The following is a 27,116-nucleotide window of genomic DNA, read 5'->3' on the forward strand; positions in this document are numbered from 1 at the left end:
AAGCCAGTCGGGGCGGCCCTGGCATCGGCTACGTTCGGATGGTGCTTTTTATGTGCCACCGGTACAGAAGCCAGTCGAGATATATATATATATATATATATATATATATATATATATATGTATGCATGTATATTATACATTTATCTGTACAAATAAAAGAAAGGATGATTGTTGATTCGCTCCTCTGCTTATCAGTTACCTCCATGAAAAATTGCTCTTGTCAGACGATTTCATGAAATATATACATATATGTATGTATATGGGAAGAATCCTTTATCTTTTGTGGCTGAGAATGATGTCCACCTCGTGGTGAATGTACATGTGTAAGTTGAGCATGACGATAGATGTTATTCATAGTAAGCCATTACATGCAGCTCACCTATATATATATATATATATATATACATACATATAGGGATCATATATATATACATATAGGGATCATATATATATATGTAGTTGTGATACCAGTGCCGGTGGCACGTAAAAGAACCATCCGAACATGGCTGTTGCCAGCACCACCTCGACTGGCCTCCGTGCCGGTGGCACATAAAAAGCACCAACCGATCGTGATTGTTGCCAGCCTCGCCTGGCACTTGTGCCGGTGGTACGTAAAAAGCACCCACTACACTCACAGAGTGGTTGGCGTTAGGAAGGGCATCTAGCTGTATAAAAACTGCCAGATCTGACTGGGCCTTAGTGCAGCCTCCTGGCTTCCCAGACCCCAGTCGAACTGTCCAACCCATGCTAGCATGGAAAGCAAACGTTAAACGATGATGATGATGATATATATATATATATATATGTAAACATACTTTTGTTTTTATTAGAAGCACTGAAATGTGTATTGCGTTAAAAAAAAATCATTATCTTTGTATTGCGTGTGTGTGTATGTGTGTGTATATGAGACAGACAAGCAGACAAAGAAATAAAACAGCCAAATGAGAATCAAACATACATCATTAAAATAGCCTTAGACAACAAAGAAACTAAAACATTATATATTCGTCAAATAAATCACTCACCATCCTTATCAATGACATGTCCTCTTTGTTTCTTCTTCTTCCGACATATACAGTAGATGATAGCAGAAATGATTGCTACAGTGATGATGACACCAATCACAATACCAACAATACCACCAGTACTACAAGAAAAATGACATACAATAAAAGAAAAAAAAGGAAACAATATAAGAATGCTTTTCACAGAAATCAAGATAGGGTTCTAAATAGCACTAGTTTAGAATAGCTCAGGACTTCTCCATCTTCCCTCTCTTGTTAATATACTGTACATTAATTCATTCTCTCTGAAAGTAGTTCATCGGAATAAATAAAAATTCTCGAGCATTCCCACTGAATAAATCTGTAGCAGACAGAGAGTTAAATCGGTTGAGCACCAAATGAAATACTTGTGATACTTAGCTATGGCATTTCACATCTTAAGTGCAAATTCTAACTAGACCCACCCTGCTTTCCATATTTCTAGGGTTAATAAAATACAGACCAATTGATGAAGTAAGTACTGAGATCAGTACCTATTTTACCAATTAGAAGGCGGTGCTCCAGTCTGGCTACAGTTCAATGACAAGTAAATGAATAAAAGGAAAAGGGATCTTTTTATACTCATGACAACAAGGCAATAATCTGAAGGGTTGAATTTATGATGAGGAAGATAGAGAATCTTCAATTTTATAAATTCCTACATTATGCAGCTAATATTTAGTATTTGAAGATTGGGACTTCATCAACAGGTGATTTCAAGTGGGTTACCCACCCCTTCTCTATAAGAGTGCACATCCTGCAAGAATGAGAAGCCAAATCTTCCTCAAATCACATTCAAACATTCAATGAAGAAGAAAAAAATCACATCAGATAATGTAATTTGAGTATATCTTGAAAAAGAAAATAAAGAGACAGGGTGGTCACGACTGGAATACTTTTAATCATGAGTTTATTCAATCATGGCAGACTTGCATCAACAACAATATCATGAAGACAAAAGCTGAACAAATTTACAGCTAAAAAAACAAAGGGTTTCACTCATACATTTGCATACTTTGGATGTTAATTTTGTGTTATACATAACATTATGATATTAAACTTTCAACCAAAAATCAGTAAATCTGGATTTCAGTTCAACAAAACCTGTATATAATTCTGATGACTCCCTTTAGCAGAGTCGATGTAGGCTGAAAAGAACCTAACAATACCAGATCCAGTTACAAAGAGTGAAATAATGTTAAATATTAATTAACTCAATATCATGCTCATATACCATTAGCATTATTATGCTTTTGTACCTAATTCTATTTGCACCTAAGAATATTAAACCAATTTTAGTATTTGACTCATATAATGTTTTACCAAGCCTAGAAAGATGAAAGGCAAAGTTGACCTTCATAGAATTTGAACTCTGAAAATGAAAAGTTATAACCAAGTACTGCATAGTGTTTTGCTTGATGCCCTACTGAATCTGCCATTTCCACATAGCCAGTAATGTCCTTTCCTCTAGACGTTAACTGACAAAAAATGTTTTATCCTAGGGAATGAAATTTATACAGTGGTTTCTACCCGTTTACTACAAATACCCAGTTTGTGCCTCTGAAAGAAGGCAATACTATATAGCTACACTGTTAACAGCTGGAAAGAAAAACAGAGTACTCAGTACTGTATTAGAGAATAATATATTTTATTTTGGTCGTCAGTTTCTTGCTACTCTGACTTTCACCAATGGGTGCAAAGAATCTTTGAGGCAGGTTATGATTTGCCTGAAAATCCCGTGCACTTACTGATAAAATTCAGAATAGCAAGAAACTGGCTTGACCAAAAGAATATACATTCACACATGCATAAATATATCGCTATCTCATATGCATATCCTAAAATTTCAAACAAATTTATTTTAATATGGGGTAGGGCTGCCTTTGGCAGTAATTACAGCTTGAATTCTATGAGTTATGGACTCATACAAAGTTTGAATTGTTTCCAAAGGAATTTTTGTCCAATTTTCAGCTAAAACAGTCTCCAGTTCTTGTAGTGATGATGGCGGAGGATATCAACTCCTTGTTTTTCTAAAATGCACAATAAATGCTCAATAATATTGAGATCTGGGGACGGTAGTGGCCAGATAAGATGTTTAGCTTCACTAGAATGTTCCTCGTGCCATTCAGTAACAACTTTAGCAGTGTGAATTGGTCCATTATCATCCTGAAAGATTGTGTTTCCCTCCAGAAACAGTTCCGCAACCATAGGATGAATTTGATCAGATAAAATACAGAATTAATCAAAAAGAGAAAAAAAGACAACATGAAAATAGCATTACAAAAGAAACTGAAGGAAAAAAATGGAGAGAAATATCACTCCATGATCAATGCCCTGCAAAGCTTGACAGAGAGGAAGGGAGACTCAGTAAAAGCCAACAATGATTCAAAAGCTCTGGACTAAAAGCTCTGGACTGATTCTTGCAGCACAAGACCAATGTCTAACTACAAACAATTATAAAAACAAAATAATGAATACAGGCCCCAACACTAAATGTGGAATGTGCAACCAGCACAATGAAACAATTTACATCATCTCAGGCTGCCCAGTCCTTGCCAAGTCTGAATATATATACAGAAAACGACAAAGTAAGTAGTTATATCCACTGGTCAATATGCCAACATTACAACATTAAAACTGATGAGAGGTGGTATAAGCATGAGCCCACATCCTATGCAAGACACTATCAATCTAGTAATACAACCTAAACAAAACAATTCACTAACACAAGACACAATACATACAGCAATTACCCAGAGAAATAAACTTCTACCAGCAAGCTAGATAACCAATGCATTACACATACAGCACACAATACAAGCAGTAACACAACAAAAGACTGCACCACACCTCAAGAGAAAAAAAACTAATACAATGCAAGACTGGGGAAAAGTTTGTACACACCCAACAGCAGAAAAGAGCACACAATGATGCAGACACCCCAGCAACATGGAGGTGTAGCAGGTGATGCAGTAGTAATTTGCCTCAACCTACCAAATGTTGAACAGTTATATAATAATAATAATAATAATAATAATAATAATAATAATAATAATAATAATAATAATAATAATAATAAAAACAAGTAAAAACTGGTTGGTTTTTGTAGATTAACCAACCAGATTCTGCAGACATGATCAAAAGCATTCTAATGTTGAGCATACAGTCTCTTTTGTCTGTCAAGTACTACATTGAGGAAAGTGACCAGTTATGTTGAAACCATCTGAGAAATGAAAATAGCAATTACGTTTTAGTTGCAGCACAGCATCTCTGTTGTCCTTCTGGTCCACAACAGTGAGTAAGACTGTCACTTTCGTAATGTCTAGGGCATATAAACATCTTATAGACTGTACCATTTTCATCAGCATCAACATAGTTGGAACAAATGGTTGGTCCTAAAAATAAAAGAATAGAAAAACATAAATTTTTTTTTTTAAATCAAAGATGAGCATTTTTTTAACAGGAAAGTTATACAACATATAAATAAAAGTACTTCAAAAGACATGAAAGTAAATTTAACGTCATCAATATAATTAAATTAAACATAGACTAATGTGTTTTCTTTTTCTTTTCTTATTTGCCCTTTTTCTCTCCTAGCTGCTATTGGATTCTAACATGAGGTTTGCTAATTCCCACTGAATTGGGAATTCAGTCTGAAATTCTCCATAAACTGGAAACATAGCCACTTGTTTGATAGGTTTCAGATTCTATATATCCAAGTATATTGCCCCATAGTCTTCTTATAGAGTCTAGTGATAGATTTATATCTATATTTTCTGGCATACAAATTAACATAGTAAGTAGCATAAACCTTGTCAATATCTTTTCGAATCCTGCTGCATTTCACATAGAATTTTTGGTCCTCCAAAGTCATTTTGGTGCTTAAGCCAACCTACCTCATTTGGCTGTAAATTTCGGTGTAAAAAATTTGATTTGTATGATGGAAAATACAGTTGCAACTTGAAGAATATGTTTTTATTCACTTCATATGTTTTCTTATCGTTTTTATTATCCAATTGGAAAAATTGGTTAAAGTTTTTGATGCAGCTTGTTTTCATTTTTATGTCATTTCATTTAGATGATACTCCTATTTTTGTTTCTGTTGTAGTCCTTTCTAACAACCCCATGTACCTATCTCTGTTCTAGCAAATCAATCTGATTCATATTTCAGGCTTCTGACTATACAATATATAAAAACACTTTTTGACCTGTACCTCCTATATACACATACACATTTTCTTTTGCTTTCTCCAATTATAATCCATTAGAAAAACTATTTTATGCAGAGAGGAGGAAATCCTACCTTTCCTCCTCTATACACCATTATTACAATTATTATTTTATCATTTCTGAGTTACTCTTATTTCTTTTTAGTCCCATCAAATTAATTTTGTTTCTTCTTTTTTTTATTCCTAATTTTTCCTATACCTATATATATATATAGGGGGGGGGGGTCATGAAAAGAACAAAAGATGAAGACAGGTGGTGTACAAAACAAACAGATGTATTAGTATAATGCTCAGGAATTGAAAAAGTCTTTTACGTTTTGAGCCTATGCTCTTCTACAGAAAAGGACACAGAAAAAAAAACAAAGAGAGAAACAAGGAGAGAAAAAAATGTGTGTAGTGGCTACGGATATCTTTCAAATTTTATCAAAAACCCTAATTCAAGGTTTCACCCTACTCGCTCCATATGTGCTTTTCTTCATAATTCTCCAGAGGTGGGCTTCATTACTATATACACATTAATTTATTCCTACTGCACATTAGTTTGACAAGATCATGAGACTAAAACATTCTGCAACTTTTTTACCAGTCATCAATTACATTGCGACTATCAAATTTTAATCACAAGGAATTGGTCAAGCTAAAGTACAGCAAAGAGACTTGCCCAACATGTCCTACTGTAAGATCAAACATGGAACCAGCTGGTTATAAAGCAAACTTCTTAACCATATGACACACATAATTTATCCCTTAGCATTCAAACCAGCCATAGCCAGCCCAAATATTCTACCTGCTTTATGATCAAACCAACCAGTCCCAGCCCAACACATCTACTCAACAATATCACTCTAAAAATAAACAATCACATTGTTGACATCTCAGAGCTACAGGATAATGCATAAGTAATTCAAATTGATATGAATAAATAAGCATATATTACACAGAGTAATCTGAATGCTAAAGTGTTACATGTTACATGTCCCTATCAACAGCCATCTCTTACACAGAGAAAGGAAGTGGCCAATACCTTTCTTAGACAGTTACCTCTTTAGCTCACTTATGTACAGTCTAACCAACAAGTTTAAAGATAGATATTAGCAGCCAGGTAACCATTTAACATTCAGAGTATCCTGTCAAATTTAATGCTTATCTATTCATATTGTTTTGAATTAACCATGCATTTTTTCATATCTTCAAGATTTCAAAGAAGTAATTGTCTATGTTCAGAATAACATTGCAGGGTAGGTGTGGCCAATTGGAACATAAAACAGCTGGGATATTTGAGCCGGATATGACAAGTATAAATGCTAAAAGGTTAAGAAACTAGACTTGTAAAAGAAATGAATTTGTTCACTTTATAAGCCAAAATTTAAGAAAACATTACAATTGAGCATAATTATCTGACTTATAATAGCATATAAATAGCATGAGAGAAGTATTTAGGAAGAGCACCATCTAAGCATGATCATTGCCAGAGCAGCCAACTGGCTTCCATGCCGTGGCACGTAAAAGGGCACCATTTGAATGTGATCATTACCAACGTCACCTTACTGGTACCTGTGCCAGTGGCATGTGTAAAAAGATTTGAGTGAGGTCATTGCCAGAACCGCCTGACTGGCCCCGTGCCGATGGCATGTAAAAAGCACCCACTACACTCTCAGAGTGGTTGGCATTAGGAAGTGCATACAGCTGTAGAAACTCTGCCAGATCAAGATTGGGGCCTGGTGCAGCCATCTGGTTCACTAGGCCCCAGTCAAAATCGTCCAATCCATGCTAAATGGACGTTAAATGATGATGATGATGATGATGATGATGTAAAGTTACTAATAAACTATTACCAGAGAAACATATAACTAAAGAATCTTCTTTGATCTGATACTAATTGTACACAACTTATTAAGCTCCTTATAATAATCTTACCAACTTTACGTTGGCATTTAATTTATTTCCAATGTTCTGCATACTTTTTTAAATCTTCATTCCTTTCCATTTTGTTTATGTAGGAAGGAAAGTGGTTAAGTTATAGCTATCATGAGGATTCATAATGGCTTTCTAAGGCTACTGGACATAGAAGTTGTCTCCTTTATACACATAGGAGAAAAGAGCTTACAGTAGTAATCTGAAGCTGCTTGGAAAGAAGCAAAAGTTTAGCTCCAAGAGGAATTTATCATGTTAGATCTAATGATAGCTTGGCATGCACTGCCAGGAAAAACAGAAGAGATGGAAAAGTGCTTCCTGAAATTTATTTTACATGATATTGATAACTGGCAATTTCACAAAATAATTTATAACAAATAAACAGCCATTAATAATAAATAGTAGGCATAATTAATATAGCCATGATATCTCTTTGCTCATTATTTTGCTCCACAGTTCACTTTAGGTCTTTGATTCAATGTCAGATTTGTTTACATGAGAAAAATTACATGCTTTCAGTTTGTTTGATCAAATATAGAGATATTACTTAAGTTATTGCCCAAGATGGCTGGGGAAAGCTGTGTTTCCATAATGCTAAGTAGAAGGGCTCATTTTGCTACAAAGGGAACTTAGCATGAAAAGAACTGACACTGGCTCAATCTGAAATTGCCACATGCAGTGGAGTGGGCAGGAAAGCCTGGCCTATATTAAGATCTCTCAGATCGCTCCTTCCAAGTCCAAGTTAATGGTTCACTGTCCAATGTCTCTAGTGTGAGCAGTGGTGCACCTCAAGGTTCAGTGCTTGGGCCGTTATTGTTTTTAGGCTTCATCAATGACTTGCCTGACGACCTCACACAACACACCCTTCTATTTGCCGACGATGTCAAACTGGTCGCTCCTCGCAGTGATATAGATGATCTTCGCCGATGCCTCCACCAAGTTTGGAGATGGTCAAACGAATGAGACCTGTGTCTGAATGTGTTAAAGTGCTGTCATCTGCCTGTTGGCTCCTCTCGTGCAACTCAACTTGATTTCAAGCCGGGTCGTCTGCTGCTGGAGAAGACCGACCAGGTAAAGGACCTGGGTAGCTTACTGGATTCTTCCTTCTCGCCTTCGGCTCAATGTGTCCATGCTGCCAACAAAGCATGTGGAGTTCTGTTTTTGATTCAACAGTCATTCGGAATGCTCACAGCAGCCATATTCCTACTGCTCTATGTCACGCTGGTGAGACCCATATTGGAGTACGGGATTCAAGCCTCTTCTTATCTCCTAAAAGACATCATAAGTGGAAAGTGTAACCTCTCGAAAGAGCTGTTCTTCACTCCTGCTCCGGAGCGTGGGCTGCGGGGTCACTCCGAAAAGCTCTATCTACGACGATTTCATCACAATAGGAGAGGGGCTTTCTCCGCCTGGGTTGTGGATCCATGGAATAAGCTGCCAGACGAGATAGTGAAGATGCTGACGACCGCTCGGTTCAAAGTCTCTCTTGACCAGAAATGGCCTGAACTCTTTGTATGACCACCCTCCCTGTCCCACCTACATGGCCTTGCTTTTGCTTTTTGAGCCAATAAAAATTGAATTGAAAAAGAGTGACCCAAGTAGGGGGAAGATAGGTAAGTTAGCAGTTTTGTTACTTGGCATACCAAAATATGATAAATTTTCTGAATATTGAAAGTTTGTATTTCTAATATCTCTGTACAGTGTCTAAATATGTCATTTTCTCAGAATATGTTTAGATATATGACACAGAAATGATTACTTGTCTCTATTCACTAGATAATGTCAATGGAATAAGCTGCCGGGCGAGATAATGAAGATGCTGTTATCTAGTGAATATTTTTTTCAATGGGACGTAGATTAATGAAAGATCCTGGTGAAAACAGCTAGAAAACTTGTTCAAGAAATGTTTGAAGTAATAAGATACATCATCATCATCGTTTAACGTCCACTTTCCATGCTAGCATGGGTTGGATGAATGACTGAGGGCTGGCGAACCAGATGGCTGCACCAGGCTTCAATCTTGATCTGGCAGAGTTTCTACAGCTGGATGCCCTTCCTAACACGAACCACTCTGAGAGTGTAGTGGGTACTTTTACATGCCACCGGCACGGGGCCAGTCAAGTGGTACTGGCAACGACCTTGCTCGAATCTTTTACACATGCCACCGGCACAGGTGCCAGTAAGGCGATGCTGGTAACAATCACGCTCGAATGGTGTCTTTTACGTGCCACCAGCACGGAGGCCAGATAGCCGCTCTGGCAACAATCATGCTCAGATGGTGCTCTTAATACCCTACTAGCACGGGGCTCGAGTGCCAGTAAGACGACGCTGGTAATGATCACGCTCGAATGGTGCCTTTTAAGTGCCATTGGCACAGAAGCCGGTTAGCCGCTCTGTCGATGATCACACTCATATGGTGCTCTTTGCACATCGAATTTGATTTTAATTTTGATTACTGATAAATATGAGAATTCAAACTAAATATTGATGAATCACATTGAAAACATGACATTTATACAAAAAAAAAAATAGCAGCAGGGACACAATCTATTCCTTAAAGAGAAGCACTCATCTCCTGGTCACCATGAGGAATTGCATGCAGGTTAAAAAGCAGATGTAGGAAGATATGTTTGTTGAAGAGATGATTCTTTTGTAAATGATATAGAGTTTGGTTTCTTCTATATCTGAAAATATTGTCATTTAGTACTATTTGGGATTTGTTCTGAAATGAAATTCATAATGTTGTTGGTTATTCTAAAAAAGAATTAAATACCAAAAATGAAATGCAAATCATGTAATAGATAAGAATTAATAGTTATTTATACTTACTTCGGGAAGGGTGTGTATAGTACATACGACGACTCATGTACATCCGAGAACCTATGTACAACAAACCACCGGCTACTAGTGCTTGTTTCCAACCAATTGATGATATCTTGTTTCGGGTAAAAGAAATTGACCGACCATATTTTGTTCGGAGTGTACTTCTTGATAAACTAGTTCTAGAATATCTCCTTGTAGATCTTCTGGCATAAGATATTCTGGTGGAACTGCTTCTTCTTGCATCACAAAATTCCACAACTGAAAAAAGGAAAAAAAAACTTCATGTCATATAGTTATTCTTTAGTTGTTTCAAATTGTTGTGGAAGGATTCTAGCCACCTCCATGTGACTAAAAGTGGACTGACACATTGCTATGAAATAAATAATTATCAGCAGTTCAGCAAGAACAGGGAATGCAAGAGGTTTAAAATGGATAAACTAACTCCAGATTCGTTGGAATACCTGATATTTGCACAGAGACTTACTACTAAAAAGGATGCAGAAGTCAGAATGAAAATCTTGGAAAGCTGAAAATGAACCAGGATATAACCCTACAGAAACTGTCAGAAGAATGCAATATGATATTAAAAGTAAGACATAACACAGAGGAAATCCAATGCAGAGATTGTTTCCAGATAAAACCAGTGCAGAAGAGTCTGAAGATGGATAAAGTGTTTCACAAAAAACACAATAAACATCAGGATATAAGCCTATGTATAGCATGTGGTGGTATGCACCTGAAGAAAGATTGTCCATTCAAAAAAGCAAAGTGTTTTCATTGTGGGAATACAAGACATATTAAATCGCACTGCAGATGATGAAAATTTGGAACAAACAAGAAAAAAATAAATAGTTTGTTGTCAGAAAAAGAGTTAATACAGTGAACAGAAAATTCATCAAGGTGAAAATCAAAACCACAAGTGTCAAACTGCAATTAGACATGGGAAGTGACATCACTATCATAAATGAGAAAACATGGGGAAAAAATCGGTAAGCCGAAATTATTTAGATCAAATAAAGTAGCATATGGTGTTACTGGAAGGAAATTATATTTTATCGGCGAATGCCTTTGCAATGTAACTTCTCAAGATAAGATGAAAAGGACAAATATTTGTGTTGAAAAAAATCACCAAACTTATTTGGTACAGAACGCATGGGGTTATTTAAAATGTGGGATACAGACATAAGTGTTCTCTGTGGAAATCTAGTTGGGATGGTCAAAGGCTCGAATGAAGTCAAAGAACTGAGACAAAAAATAAAAAAATTATTTCCAAATGTTTTTTTGGAAGGATTGGGCTGTTGCCCTAAAACAAAAGTGAGGATTGCTGTAAAAGAAAATGCAACACTTGTTTTTAGGCCAAAACAGAACGTGGCGTTTGCAGCAATAGAACTGGTCAACAAAAACTGGAAAGTCTAGCTATAATTGAAAAAAATCAACCACTGAAAAAAAAGAAGAAATTAGAGTGTGTGAAGATTTCTCAACAGAATTAAATGACTGTTTAGTTGAACACACAAGCCCAGAAGAAGTATTTTCAAAACTAAATGGAGGAAAAAATTTCGCAAAATTAAAGAAAAAACTCAAAAAAGTGAATAAAGTAAAAAAAAAGGAAAAATCTAAAAGGAGATGTTGTAGTGGAAATGGTACACCTCTCCCACGGGATAAGTGGTATGTGCAGCCACTATAAAGTGAGACGATGTCAACCAATACAGGGGGTCATGTATTAGTCATCATACGAGTCATCATACAAGTTCTCAGTAGGAGTTAAGAGTCAGTTGTGTGTTATAGTTGATTTCAAGTCACAGTCAACGTAGACGCTTCAAATTCAGTGTCTTGCAGAGCTCTCAGTGATAGCACGATAGATAAAGCAGTGTATTACCGTTCTGGCATAAAAGAGATACACTGCATCCGATACCAAGAAAATATCATGGCTACTAGAGTAGATACAACAGCTACAGTCACAACAGTGGCCACACATTATAACTGTGGAAAACACCAAATCATAACAATTTTCAAATCATTTTAACTGAAGTACCAAGAAAAATAAAGAAATGAAGTTCATATTCACATGGATTTCATTTTGCTATGAAATTGAGGTCACTAGGAGGACCTTTTAGCTAGTATGGGATTGAGGATCAAACCAACTGGATTTGCTATTTTTACAGTTTATTAGTTTGCTCAGCTAACTCTCTCAAGATATTGGGACAAAGTAGCAGGAGGTTTACCTATTAAAATATGAACAAAACTGTTCCAGACACAGCTTTCATAATTGTACAACAATTATGTTGTGAAACCTAGCAATAATTACTAAAGCACAATACAACATAGGTTCTGAATGAACATACTCATATTCATGTGTATTTAGTCTCACAATAAAACTAAGCCCACAAAGGACCTTTTGAACAAGGGATGAAGATCAAACCAGCAAGTTTCAGTCTTCACAGTTCCTCGAGGTTTTACACTTCCCACTCTCAACGTACCACAATAAAATAGCAGACAGCTACTAATGTAACTATTGCAGGCTGTCAGTCATATCATTTAGCAAAATGAATTATGCCTGGGATAACCTTGTTTATCTATAATATATAAGTACTAGCAGTATCGTCCGGCATTGCTCGGGTTTGTTTTGACCCTTTAGAATTGGAATTTTTGAAAAGTAAAAATTTTGCATTATGTAGCTTGTTATTCTCTTTAAGTGAACATTTTTCTGGCTGAAATACACCGGAAAATGGCAACACAGCAGTCAAAAAATCGTAAAAAATAGGGATTTTCATAGAAAAAAAGCACCTTTTTGATGTAAATAATTTTTGGTGTTAGTTGAAGGCTATCAAACCTGACATACACAGACAACTTCAGCTTTATATATAGAGAGATTTTAATAAGTATTCCAAGGTACAACTGCAAGAAACCCACAAAGGCCTTCACTGTGAGACTAAATACCTATGGATATGATTTGGTATATTGATTTATTCATGAAGAATGTATTGAGATTCAAGTAATTATTGAAGTACACAGAGCCAAATATTTTCCTAAAATTAATAATGCAGTGTCTGCAGCCAAGTCTATACTCTTGATATTTTAGACAGAAGTCATATGATCATCCAGATAAGCTGCTTGCACAAACAGCAGGTTTAAATGCAAGCAGAGATGTGAAAACAAAAAGCAAATATAGAAATAAAAATCCTATTGATATAAAAATAATTAAAATAAATTAGTGACATAATATCTAAACAATTTATTCAAATATGAATATTTTCTTCATTAAAGAACTTTGAATTTATCACAAATTGTAGTGTTACTATTCCTCTTCAGACCCATTGTTCTTCTTCTATTAAAACAGATTAATTTTATAAGAAGAAAAAAACTGCTGACATAAGAGGAATTAGATGCAGTGTGCAAGAGAGAAGACTGCACTGGTTTGGTCACATAGATGTAGATAGCTGCATAAGAAGTGGATGGAACTTGGGGAAGAGGGAGACGCAGAAAGACATGGGATGAAGTACTGAAGTTTGAGCTCAGGACACTGAGCCTTATGAAGGATATGACAAAGGACATTGATACCTATTTCTTTATTGCCCACAAGGGGCTAAACACAGAAGGGACAAACAAGGACAGGCAAATGGATTAAGTCAATTATATCGACCCTAGCGCATAACTGGTACTTAATTTATCAACCCTGAAAGGATGAAAGGCAAAGTCGACCTCAGCGGAATTTGAACTCAGAATGTAATGGCAAACGAAATATGGCTACATGTTTCACCTGGTGTGCTAACGTTTTTGCCAGCTCGCCAATACCTAGTGCCTTGCTGTACTCGAGAAGACCTGTCCACCACAGTAGAATTGTTAATGCTCCCCTCCCAACTGAAGAGATGTAGATGTTTGCTATGCAAGAGCCCTGAACCTCATAAAAAGCATCCGTGCTGATGTCACATAAATAATTACCTGTGCCATGTAAAAACTACCTGTGCCAGCACCACATAAAAAGCGCCCATGCTAGGTCACAAGAGAGGCACCTATTTCGTTACTACCCACAAGGGGCTAAACACAGAGAGGACAAACAAGGACAGACAAACAGATTAAGTCGATTATATCGACCCCAGTGCGTAACTGGTACTTAATTCATCGACCCCGAAAGGATGAAAAGCAAAGTCGACCTCGACATAATTTGAACTCAGAAAGTAACGGCAGACGAAATACCGCTAAATATTTCACCTGGCGTGCTAACGTTCCTGCCAGCTTGCCTGTGCTGGTGTCATGTAAAAAGCACCCAGTACACTCTGTAAAGTGGTTAGCATTTCAGAAGGCATCCAACAGTAGAAACCAGGCAAAATAAGACTGGTACCTGATGCAGCTCTCCAGCTTAACCTGTCCAACCCATGCCAGCATGGAAAATGGACATTAAATGATGATGATGAAATAAGAGAATGGCTGGGGGAAGAATAACTGAGTATAGTTGCTGCATGGAAGTGGGTACTAATGCAGTTCATGTTGTAAACCAAATAATTTTGATTCATTCACATTATCCCTTTTATGATGAAGATGATAATTATCAATAAGGCTAATTTCCATCAAAAAGGCAAGTAGGGACAACCTCAAAATGTTACCCAAAATGATGAAAGGCAATGTCGACATTGAGTATAAGTCAATTATATTGACCCCTAGTGCTCAACTGGTACTTATTTTATCAACTCTAAAAGTCAACTTTGGCAGAATTTGAACTCAGAATGTAAAGACAGATGAAATGCCAATGAGCATTTTGTTCAGCATGCTAATCACTCAGCCAGCTTGCCACCTTCATAACTATCCTTTCTTAATTTGGCACAAGGTCACCAATCTTGAGGTGTGGGGAAGTGGATTCCAATGCTCTCAGTATTCAAATGGTACTTATTTTGTTGATCCCAAGAAGATGAAATGCAAAATCAACCTCAGCAGAATTTGAACTCCAATGTAAATGTCACAAGCATTTTGTCTGGCATGCTAATGATTCCATCAGTTCATTGTAACAACAACAACAACAACAACAGCAATGACAATTCACTGATGACTACTTGGAAGGATGACAAATGAAACCAACCTCAGAAGGATAAAAGTTGAGTTGGTCCCGGTGGGATCTGAATTCTAAATGTAGAGAAATGCAATGAAATATTGGAAAGCATATTTCCCAACAATTTACTGATTTTGCTAATCCAACCTTATTAATTGTACAATAACTATATTTAAAAATTTAGAATATAAGTTCTGACAATCATGCCATTATCATCAATGTACACTGAACAGCCACTTTTTCTACGCTTGCATGGTTCAATAGGTCTGCAATATAACATGACATCTTTTCTTCATCTGATCTTATCTCATCTATATAGCATAGTATCTTAAGATCTACATCACTCTACCCATGTCTTTTTTGGGGCTTCTGTCACAACTAACATTGTTTCAATTAATGTTCATTCTCTTTTCACATTACATTCCCATCTCAAAAGAATGCAATTTCTGTACACATCAGTGGACTTCTTGATTACTAACTGCTCCCTTGGGTCACTTTTTATGTCTTTTTTGAAAGCTGTTGTTGCACATCTAATCCATCATTATTCAACTTGTTTTTCTCAAGTTTCAGTAAATCTGCCACACTCAAAGCCTAACTCTCATGACTGCACTGCATGAAACTTCTATTAAATGTCAAATGTCTGACAGAATCAGAACAAAAAAAAAAACATTCTTACCAACAGTGGTAAAAGCTCTCTAAACTTGTTACACCTCCAGAGTTAATTACAACACTTTAGTCACAGAACTATTAATTATTCCAACCGAGTCATACATGTGTAATTCATAGGCATGGGTGCTCCTACTGCTATTCAGTCCTGTGCATCAATTATACTTGAAGACCTAAATGACAGTCACTCTGTGAAAACTTCAGTACACACATTTCTTGCACCAAGTACAAAATATTAAGGCCCTTTCACCTTCTTGTCTTCATGTCAAACAGAATCACCTCCCAGATAACATTGGAATTTTGAGCTTTCACAAGCTAGCACCTTGGTTTTTGTAACTGTCACATTAGATTCTAACTCTTTCATCCAGATGTGGAACTTTTTCTGCAGATCTTCAACAATTACTATTATAAAACCAAACCGTTAACATATAAATGTTATTGAAGACAACCAGTCCTAGATTTTTTGTGTTATTGCTTCAAGAACTATAACAAATAGAAAGGCATTGAAAATAGAGCACTAGTACACACCTACCAATACATTAAAATCCTCAGAACTTGCTGTTGACCTGAACATTACTAATTATACCTTTATATTTTAAGGCTTGGTCTGGTGAAGTTGTGCTCAATATTAACATGAAGTCTTCAAATACTTGCTTGCCTATCTTTCACAAGTTGTTTATCTGCAACTAGTTATAATGTCTTACTAAACAAAAATGCCAAGGATCTTATCAAAGAATCCTCCAATGAAGGATAATCTTAAAAGCCTAACAGAGCTATTAAGATTAATCTGTATCAGCTTAAATCATCATGTTGTAAGAGACAACTAAGAGTTGGTAGCAGGAGGGGTATCCAACCATAAAACATTACCTCAAAAACCCTGTCCAAACCATACCAGCATGGAAAAGTAGACGTAATATGATGATGCTTGTTAGGTATATTGGTATGCCATAAGAAGAAAATAAATTTAATATCACTGGTAATACCCTTTATTGTAAAGTAGCTTTTCTACTTTATGTATCTTTTTTTATATACAATAGACAGCAATTGTCTACTCAGGCACAGATCCTTATACTTGTGTGAAAAGACACAAATAACCACTTATCCTAGAAGAAACAAACAAAGCAGACATGTATTGGAAGGTGTTTATAATAAAAATGGCTATAATAAAGTTGGTGTCTAAAACGGACAACTTTGAATCCAAGAATTAAGGGTTGTGTCAGTCAAGTTAATATTAAAAGGTTTAAGGCAGATAAATTCAGCTCTCACTGATTCGTATCAAATACAGGTCTTAACCAAAACAACAATTATTCCAAGAATGATGTTGCATTTGTGTCTTATGCAAATTATATTTTTTTACTAAAATTGCCTAAATCATACTAAAGGAAACCTACCAGAGACTCCCTTGTTCTTGTATTTAATATCCAAGTTTTTGATACTGATACAGGTTAGATGGTTCTAAAACATTTTTTTCTTTATCTTAAATTATCATTTCATATAATGTGATCTTGATTTTTAAAAACTTCTTTTCTTTTTTTTAAGTGGCTTAATCAGAAGAAGAATGGCAATACTTTTGACCTTTTTCTAGACCCCACTGACAAGGAGAAGCAAGTGAAGTAGTTATCTTCAGACCAAAGATGGTCAAATGCTTGCAAAAAAAAGGTACGCAAAGGCTAGGCCTGGTGGTAATGCTAAATCAGAAATGGATTAAGTTTTCCACCTAAATCCATGGTCACTGATGGACTTCCTCACAGTTTCCCTCAGCCAGATTTCTCTCACAAGACTTTAGTTTGTTTAGGACTTATTCCATCAGTCTCTTCTGCCAAACTACTAAGTTACAGGGACATAAACAGACCAACATCGGTTGTCAAGTGATGGTAGGAGGACAGACATCATCATCATCATCATCACCATTTAACATCCACTTTCCATGCTGGCTTGGATTGAATAGTTTGACTGAAACTGGTAAGCTACACCAGGTTTCAATCTGATCTGGCATGGTTTCTACAGCTGGACGCCCTTCCTAATTCCAACCATACTCCAAAAGTGTAGTGGGCACTTTTTACATACCGCTGGCAAGGGTGCCATCTATGTGAACCCAGCATCAACCACAACTATGATCTCACTTAGCTTGTCAGGTCTATACATAAACATGGTATATTGCCCCCCCCCACCCATATATATCATCATCATCGTTTAACGTCCGTTTTCCGTGCTAGCATGGGTTGGACGGTTCGACTGGGCTCTGGGAAGCCAGGAGGCTGCACCAGGCTCCAGTCTGATCTGGTAGTATTTCTACAGCTGGGTGCCCTTCCTAACGTCAACCACTCCATGAGTGTAGTGGGTGCTTTTTACGTGCCACCGGCAGAGGTGCTAGGGGAGGCTGCCAGTGGCCACAATCAGTTGATGCTTTTTACGTGTCACTGGCACAGAAGCCAGTCAAGGCGGCGCTGGCATCGGCCACGTTCAGATGGTGCCTTTTATGTGCCACTGGCACAGGTATCACAACTACAATTTCCATTTGATATTTATTTTGATATTGATGTACTTGACTCAATAGGTCTCATATATATATATATATATATACACTAGCAGAATTGCCCGGCGTTGCTCGGGGCTGAATTGCTTGAAAGTACTGTTAATGATTGCACTGAATTATGATGATTATTCAGGCAAATATTGATATAAGTTTACGGTGGGAGATAAGGACTTAACGATTAAACGTGTGCCATTGCATTGTTTTGGGGGAACCAAATTTCTGATGAGCATTATAGGGGCACCAACTTTAAGTTTGAGAAAGTGTAGTCGTAGTCCGGGGTGCTCAAAGGAATTGAGTACCTCTATTGGATAGTTGATGACGTCCTCTGGGTCAGGAGTTGTATCGATAGACTGATATACATAGACTTCCCCAGGAATGAGTTTTAGCATTTCATCATTAATATGGTGAACAGTTTTATTCCTCGGGGCCAGTATAGCCTTTTTGCCAATGCAATCCATATTCTGATAATTAGCTTGTAGATCTGGGAACACTGCATCTCTGAGATCAGAAGGCGTCTTAACAATGGTACAAATGGAATCGATGGCAATATTACCATTTTCATCCCCTGGTATTTTGCCTTCGCCAGTGCAAGGAGGGTGTGAGGAAATGCTGCTGATGTGATATTACGTCGCATATGAGCACGCATATTGGTGTGAAGTTTGAGAGTTACTTCCCTTTATTTAAAAAAATATGCATTAAAATGGAAAAAAATGATGGTAAATTATTTGTAAAATCATAGACTCATCGTAGATGCGCGCTGATACCCAGAAGGGCTCGATATGAATCACGACTTGGTTAAACTGCATCGCAAAATGTGGGAGTAGTTAGGAATCTAATTCGGAGTAGACAGACACACAACCTTTCTTTTATATATAAATATTTTCGTCCTAAAAAACTTTGTATGGATTGAATGGTTACCTCTATGGAAATATATACACACACGTTATACATACATGTGTACATAGATGAATATATAAATACATTTATATATCTATATACACTTTTGGGCGATCTTTGTGCTACTTAGAGATAACTTTAGATCTTATTTTCGTCCTAAAAAACTTTGTGCGGAGTGAATGGTTATGTCTATGGAAATATATACACACACATTATACATACATCTGTGTATAGATGAATATATAAATACATTTAAATATCTATATACACTTTTGGGCGATCTTTCTGCTACTTGTATATACTTTAGGTCTTATATTCGTCCTAAAAAACTTTCCTGTCACACACTCACGCACACACACACACCCTCACACACACACACACGCACACACACACACACACACACACACACACACGTTAGCTTACAATTTTATTTATATATTTGCGTGTCTATGTGTGTAAAGAGGAAGTGGGAATGCAGAGTGAAAGAGTCACTCACTACAAAAAGTGAATTACTTTCACTTTAATCGTTGCACACTGTGTGTGTGCGTGTGCTGTAACCCACACTAAGAAAAGCATTTGACTTATACACCACAATGTGAGTTTTCTCTAAATTTTGCTTAATTGGGGTTGAAATTGTAAAAACTGGACCTGGCACGACCCGATGCATTCTACTCTTAAAAATGCTAGGTAAATTGTAATTGAAGAAATCCTATATTGTAGATTTCTAGAAGATATATATATATATATATATATATGATGGGCTTCTTTCAGTTTCCATCTACCACATCCATTCACAAGGCTTTGGTCGGCCCAAGGCTATAGTAGAAGACACTTGCCCAAGTGGCCACACAGAAGAACTGAACCTGGAACTATGTGGTTGGGAAGCAGACTTCCTACCACACTGCCATGCCTGTTGAAATATGATGATGTAGTAGACATGGTTTTTTCCAAGGGTACTAGTAAGCATAAGAGTATGGTTTCAACTAGGGATTGAAACTACTCTACAGAGTTGATTAGTCAAGAACTTAATTCTTTCAATAATGTAAGCATCACTTCAAACCAAGAACTACGTTACTTAAGCACTTTGAAACTACTCAAGATATATTATATTCACAGCCAACCCATGTTACCAGTGCCACCAAACCTTGTCAATCAATGTGACAGGCTATGAACCCATTCATATAGTACCCCTGCTCATGTACAGTCATCTACAATGCAATGTTAATATTCTATTAGTTTTAGTTTTTTCTTACCTTCAATATGTGACAATAAATCCCTTAACCATCCAATCAGAAGATTCAGATTACTGCTTAAGAATCAAGCATAGAATTTCCATGAGACTTTTCACAGATGGGAGAAAAGGTATGAAAGAATAGTCGCAGTCACTGCAACAATAATGAGCCAAAGCAACACAAAATACAAAGCTGGTGCATGACTAATGTTTGCAGTGATTAATCAACAATGGAATCTTAACATTTCTATAAGTGAAATACGATAAATTCCAGTTTTGAAGCTTAAACATAATAATAATAAAACAAGACAATCAAAGCAAAAAATAACAATAAGCCGTCGTAATATAATTGCCATTTCTAAGGAACCTAAAACTTGACTTGACTTGAGACAGCATTCACCCGGGGTAGGTTGAGCTGGCTTCATTCATCCTCAATGCTGCATCTCTCACAAACGCCGACCAGACCTGGCGATTTGATGCTAAAAACTGCGTGATCTCCAACCACTCCCTATTCCAGCAGCAAACGCCATAGATATGGGGGTGGGGCTAGGTTGGGTTCCAGATCAGCCTTGACTGTCATCAGCCAGGTTTTTCGTTGTCCACCACATCGCTTTCACCAACCCTGAAGGGGAGCTGGGGCAATTGCTTCGTAGATGAATTCTCCTGGTTGACGACGGATGGCATGACCCAGCCAACACAGATTAAAATATTTGAAAATAATTATCATTAAAAAAAGAAAACAAGAAACACAATTTGCTTCTTATATATTATATATTATAGATACTTTTCTAAATAATAGATTATTGGTGAAGAAAAATGGAAGAGATATGAAGCCAACAAGCAACAATAGAGACAACCTGCCTTGAAGTGCAGCAACTCCAAATAAAACTGATGCAGATTAGATAGGACATGTAAGCCCTGGTAGACAGCCCCACCTAGTTCATAGTCCTTGTTGTAAAATGGTTGGCAATAGGAAAAGCATTGTTCCATAAAAACCATCCAGTAAAATAGAGCTATACACAGTAACAGAGGATTGCAGCTTTCTTCTTTTTATTATGTGAGTTGAATGATAAAACACTGTATCAGATTTGTCCAACAAATGCCAGCATGGAAGAATGGATCGATAACAATGACGATGGTAATAATAAAAGACCTTTCTGCTGCAAATGCAAAGATACTAGCAAGAGAAGAGTTAAGTCTACTAGCAATATTTTAAGCGTGATTTACTTTTTTACTTGTTTCAGTCATTTGACTGTGGCCATGCTGGAGCATTGCCTTTAGCTGAGCAAATCGACCCCAGGACTTATTCTTTGTAAGCCTAGTACTTATTCTATTGGTCTCTTTTGCCGAACTGCTAAGTTATGGGGATGTAAACACACCAGCATCGGTTGTCAAGCGATGTTGGGCGGACAAACACAGACACATAAACACACACACACACATACATATATATATATATATATATATATAATATATATATATATATATATATATAATATATATATATATATATACATACATATATATACAATGGGCTTCTTTTAAGTTTCCATCTACCAAATCCACTCACAAGGCTTTGGTCGGCCTGAGGCTATAGTAGAAGACATTTGCTCAAGGTGCCACGCAGTGGGACTGAACCCAGACCATGTGGTTGGTAAGCAAGCTACTTACCACACAGCCACTCCTGACTAATTTCACTAACAAAACTCGAAGATGTAAGTATATGAAAATATCTTCATGTTATATCTAACTAAAATAATGGCTTCACAAATAACAGAACCAAATTTAAAAAACAATTGTTATTTGAGGTGATATTACTATGTTTTGTACTTTGACACTAACAAAATTAACCAAATTAATCAGGGTTGATATAGCAATTAAATGAAACAACGTCCAAGTGCTAACAATGTTCAAAGTAAATTAGTCATTACACACAAATTACTATAATTGGCAGTAAAATGACAAACCAACAGAATCAGAATCAGGGTTTTATTTTACCCACATCATGAATTCGGATATGTCAGTACTTTTTGCATTCAACTGTTGGAATGTGTAATTTCCCTGTTATTTAGCATTTGGTTGAGTGCTCTTTTTACCAAGTGACCAATGAATGCAGGTAACAGCATTGTAGTCCATCATGGATGTATTGGACATCTAGTAAATCATTCTCAAATCTGAAAGCCTGGACAGTGGGAAATACTCATGTACACCTGTGGCATGAAAAACAAACAGTACAGTAGGTAATAATACCCCTAACATCCACTTTCCATGCTAGCATGGGTTGGACGGTTCGACCAGGGTCTGGGAAGCCAGGAGGCTGCACCAGGCGCCAGTCTGATCTGGCAGTGTTTCTACAGCAGGATGCCCTTCCTAACGCCAACCACTCCATGAGTGTAGTGGGTGCTTTTTACATGCTACCGGCACAGGTGCCAGCCTATGTATGTATATATATATATATATATATATATATATATATATATTATATATATATATATGTGTGTATATGTATATATATAATTAAGTTAAGTTAATTTTTGGGCTCAAAAAGCAAAAGCAAGGCCATTTAGGGGGACATGGAGTTATGTACAGGGAGGGTGTTCATGCAAAGAGTTCAGGCCATTTCTGGTCAAGAGAGACATTGAACCGAGCGGTCGTCGGCATCTTCACTATCTCATCCGGCAGCTTATTCCACGGATCCGCAACCCAGATGGAGAAAGCCGCTCTCCTTCGATTGAGATGAAATCGTTGCAGATAGAGCTTTTCAGAGTGACCCCGCAGCCGACACTCTGGAGCAGGAGTGAAGAACAGCTCTTTCGAGAGGGTACACTTTCCACTTATGATGTTGTGAGCGAGAATGAGATCACCACGGCGGCGGCGTTTTTCTAGAGAATAAAAGTCAAGCGTCTTCAGCCTTTCTTCGTAAGACAAATGCTTGAGACCAAGAACCATGCGGGTAGCCAGCTTCTGGACTCTTTCAAAATGATATATGTCTTTGAGAAGAGAAGGAGAAGAGGCTTGAATCCCATACTCCAATATGGGTATCACCAGCATGACATAGAGTGGTAGGAACATGGCTGCTGTGAGCATTCCGAATGACCGTCAAATCAAAAACAGAACTCCGTGTGCTTTGTTGGCAGCATGGACGCATAGGGCCGAAGGCGAAAAGGAAGAATCCACCAAGCTACCCAGGTCCTTTACCTGGTCGGTCTTCTCCAGCAGCAGACGACCTGGCACAATATCAAGTTGGGTTGCAAGAGAGGAGCCAACAGGCAGATGACAGCACTTTGATACGTTCAGACACAGGTCCCAGGGGCTAAACACAGAGAGGACAAACAAGGACAGACAAACGGATTAAGTCGATTATATCGACTCCAGAGCGTAACTGGTACTTATTTAATCGACCCCGAAAGGATGAAAGGCAAAGTCGGCCTCGGCGGAATTTGAACTCAGAATGTAACGGCAGATGAAATACCACTAAGCAGTTCGCCTGGCATGCTAACGTTTCTACCAGCTCACCAACTTAACAGTAGCAACAAACACAAACACACACACACACACAGAGTGGTGTGTACCTGTGTGTAACCTAAAAAGTATCAGTTTCTATTCTTGCTCTATTTATTTATTGCACAGCACCTCTTCAACATTATTTTCTTGCAATCAAATTTTTTTCCTGCATTCATTTATGATATATGTGTCATGTGACCACAGTATCAACTATATGATATTGAATTTCCTGCTACAAACATTCTGACAAAAAATTCCCTAAATAAAAGGAGGTCAAATATTTGTGTGGTAGTGTGGTCATGGCATGTAGAACACACAAAGATTTATGCTGGGTGTGAGATATAAAGAATAGACGGCATTAATATGACCAAAAATGAGTAAAATCGAAGAATAAGAGGATAACTGAAACAAGAAGCACAAATATCAGAGCAAAAACTAATAAAGTTTAAGGAGTCAAAACAAAACCTGCTGCTAAGAAAATATTGTAAGTCATCCATATTCTTTGATATAAAAAAAGTGGTGGGGGGGGGACTATAAGAGTATTAGAAATGTTGAAAACAATCCTTCGTCTACAAAATTGTAGAACAGCTTAACTATACAAATAGTGTAAAGTAATACATTATTGAGCTTTTCAATATAGATTGTAGCTGATGTAGTTCTTGGTAGACAAACTAATATCATAGGTTCACAGTTATCTAAGGAATGCGTACCCAAAAACAGGTCAGACTAAGGAAAATTTTTTATATGGAAAGAAATAAAGCTTATTTATTTGTTTGTTTTAATCACACATCATCATCAACATCCATTGTACATGCTGGCATGGTTTGGATGGTTTGACCAGGGCTGGCAAGCTGGAAGGCTGCACCAGATTCCAGCCTGATTTGGCATGGTTTTCTACAGCTGGATGCCCTTCCTAATGCCAACTAGGCTGAGAATGTAACGGGTGCTTTTACGAGCCACTGGCACAGGCGCCATTTGTGAGACACAAGTATATGCCATGACTGCGATCTTACTTGGCTTGATGGGTCTTCTCATGTGCAACATAATGCCAAGGTCTTGGCTCAACACTCAAAAGGAAAGGCCTTTCATGTGCCACCGGCATTGGTCATGACTACGATTTCACTTGGCTTTCACTGCATATCGCCAAAAGTCTTAGTCACTATTCATTTGCTTCTGTGAAACCCAAAATTCGAAGATCATGCTTCACACCTCATCTCATATCTTCTTGGGTCTACCTCTACCACAGGTTTCCTCCACAGTTAGAGATCAGCACTTCTTTACACAGCTGTCCTCATTCATATGCATCCCATCACCATATCAGCACAGTTTGTCTCCCTTGCACAGGAAATCCTATGTCTTTTATGCCCAATTTTTCGCTTAAGATGTTTACACTGTTGTACATGCACACTGACATTGCACATCAGTGAAGCATACTGGTTTCATTTCTTTCAAGCCTACGCATGTCCTCAGCTGTCACAGCCCATGTTTCATTGACGTGTAGCATAGCTGTTCGCACACAGGCATTATACAATCTGCCTTTCACTCTGAGGGAGAAGCCCTTTGTTGTCAGCAGAGGTAGGAGCTCTCTGAACTTTGCCCACCCTATTCTTATTCTAGTAGCTACACTCTCAGAGCATCCACCTCCACTACTAACTTGGTCACTTATATAATGGAAGCTATCTACTACCACTGGCAGTTGATGGAGTCTATTTTCTGTACATTTTCAGTGTTTATTGTACCTGTGCACTTTCCATACACAAAAGCTATTTTCCCTGTTAAACTTCTGATATTGCTGCACCACTTATCCATAGCTTACACTAGGTACACCTTATGGAGTTTCTACCTATGCCTTTTCTACAGATCAAACAGAGCCATTTATCTGAAGGGATTTGTAATTTGTCTGCCCTCCTAGGACCTTGGTTTTTGCAAGATTAACTCTAAGGCCCTTTAATTCTAGACCTTGCTTCCATATCTGAAACTTCTCTAGTTCTGGTAGGGATTCAGCTATAAGAACAAGGTCATCAGCATAGAGGAGCTCCCAGAGGTAGCCTGTATTAAATTCTTCTGTTATTGCCTGGAGGACTATGATGAACAAAAGGGGGCTGAGGACCAATCCTTGGTGAACCCCCACTTGTGCCCTGAATTAATTGCTGTACTCATTGCCAATCCTCACCTTACTGATAGTGTACCTGTACATGGCTTGTACAGCTTTCACCAATCAATTGTCTATCCCTAATTTCCACATTGACCATCAGATAAGGGATCGGGGGGAACCTTGTCAAGGCTTTCTCAAGTCAACAAAAGCCAAGTACAGAGGTTTATCTTTGGCTATGTATTTCTCCTGCAGCTGCCTTATCAGAAATATAGCATCTCTCCCTAATTAGTTGGGCTATGACCTTCTCTGTAACTTGGTCCAACAATTTGATACCTCTGTAAAACAAAAATCTGAAAAATCCCATTCAAAATGGAGAAATTCCAATTTATGTGGGCGACCTATCCCAGACATCCGTCTAAACTTTGAATAAACAATTAACAATTCATATCATCATAATCATATTAAAGCAAATGAATCATAACATGCAAAATTCAAGCAATGTTATTATAACAGAGAACTGACAAGAAATTATGAAATAGCATGTTTCCTTTATGTAAATCATTAATTGAGTTCTAAATTAGCTAAACAACTATTTATCTGAATGATTTTCAAAACAACCCTTACTTCAACACTACAAAGAAAAAATAACAATGTCTTTGGTATATCAAAACAGTAGCTTCATAAACAGCTTTATTAATAATAAATAAACTGCTACTAACAGACTATTATAATTGCAGATGTGGTGTGGCAAAGAAAGTTGCTTCCCAAACATGTGGTCTTGGGTTCAGTCCCACTCTGCATCACCTTGGGCAAATGATTTCTAGTATATCCCAGACTTACCAAAGCCTTATGAGTTGATTAGTTAAACAGAAACTGAAAGAAGCCTGTTGTATATATATATAATAAAATAGTCGGGTAAGGTATAATTATTTATTATTTATGCTTTATACTGACTTAATTCCGAAACGCGCATCCGTAGGTAACCTAATATAGAATGATTTTCGTCATTTTTTTCCCTTTTGCCTGCGTGGTTTGTTTTCAAGTGCTTTGGTTTTTCTGGGAATTCCCTTTAAAGTAGAAGGAATAGCTAAGATTTTTTGACTGCTATTTCTGAACTTCGGTGTGTGGTGAAGCAAA

At 37.2% G+C, this 27,116-nt stretch overlaps 1 protein-coding gene across 3 annotated transcripts in view; it reads right to left on the reverse strand.

Moving 5' to 3' along the window:
• Positions 1-27,116, reverse strand: part of LOC115215948 (protein shisa-4) — a 70,143-nt gene that overhangs the window by 20,562 nt on the left and 22,465 nt on the right. For all 3 annotated transcript variants that reach the window (XM_029785331.2, XM_029785330.2, XM_036506201.1), the window contains exons 2-4: positions 10,016-10,267; positions 4,291-4,438; positions 1,026-1,147 (exon numbers count right to left, since the gene is read on the reverse strand). In XM_029785331.2, coding sequence (XP_029641191.1) covers positions 1,026-1,147; positions 4,291-4,438; positions 10,016-10,267 — 522 coding nt within the window. The remainder of the gene's footprint in view (positions 1-1,025; positions 1,148-4,290; positions 4,439-10,015; positions 10,268-27,116) is intronic.

This window comes from Octopus sinensis, linkage group LG9 (assembly GCF_006345805.1).
Source record: "Octopus sinensis linkage group LG9, ASM634580v1, whole genome shotgun sequence".
Classification (NCBI taxonomy): domain Eukaryota; kingdom Metazoa; phylum Mollusca; class Cephalopoda; order Octopoda; family Octopodidae; genus Octopus; species Octopus sinensis.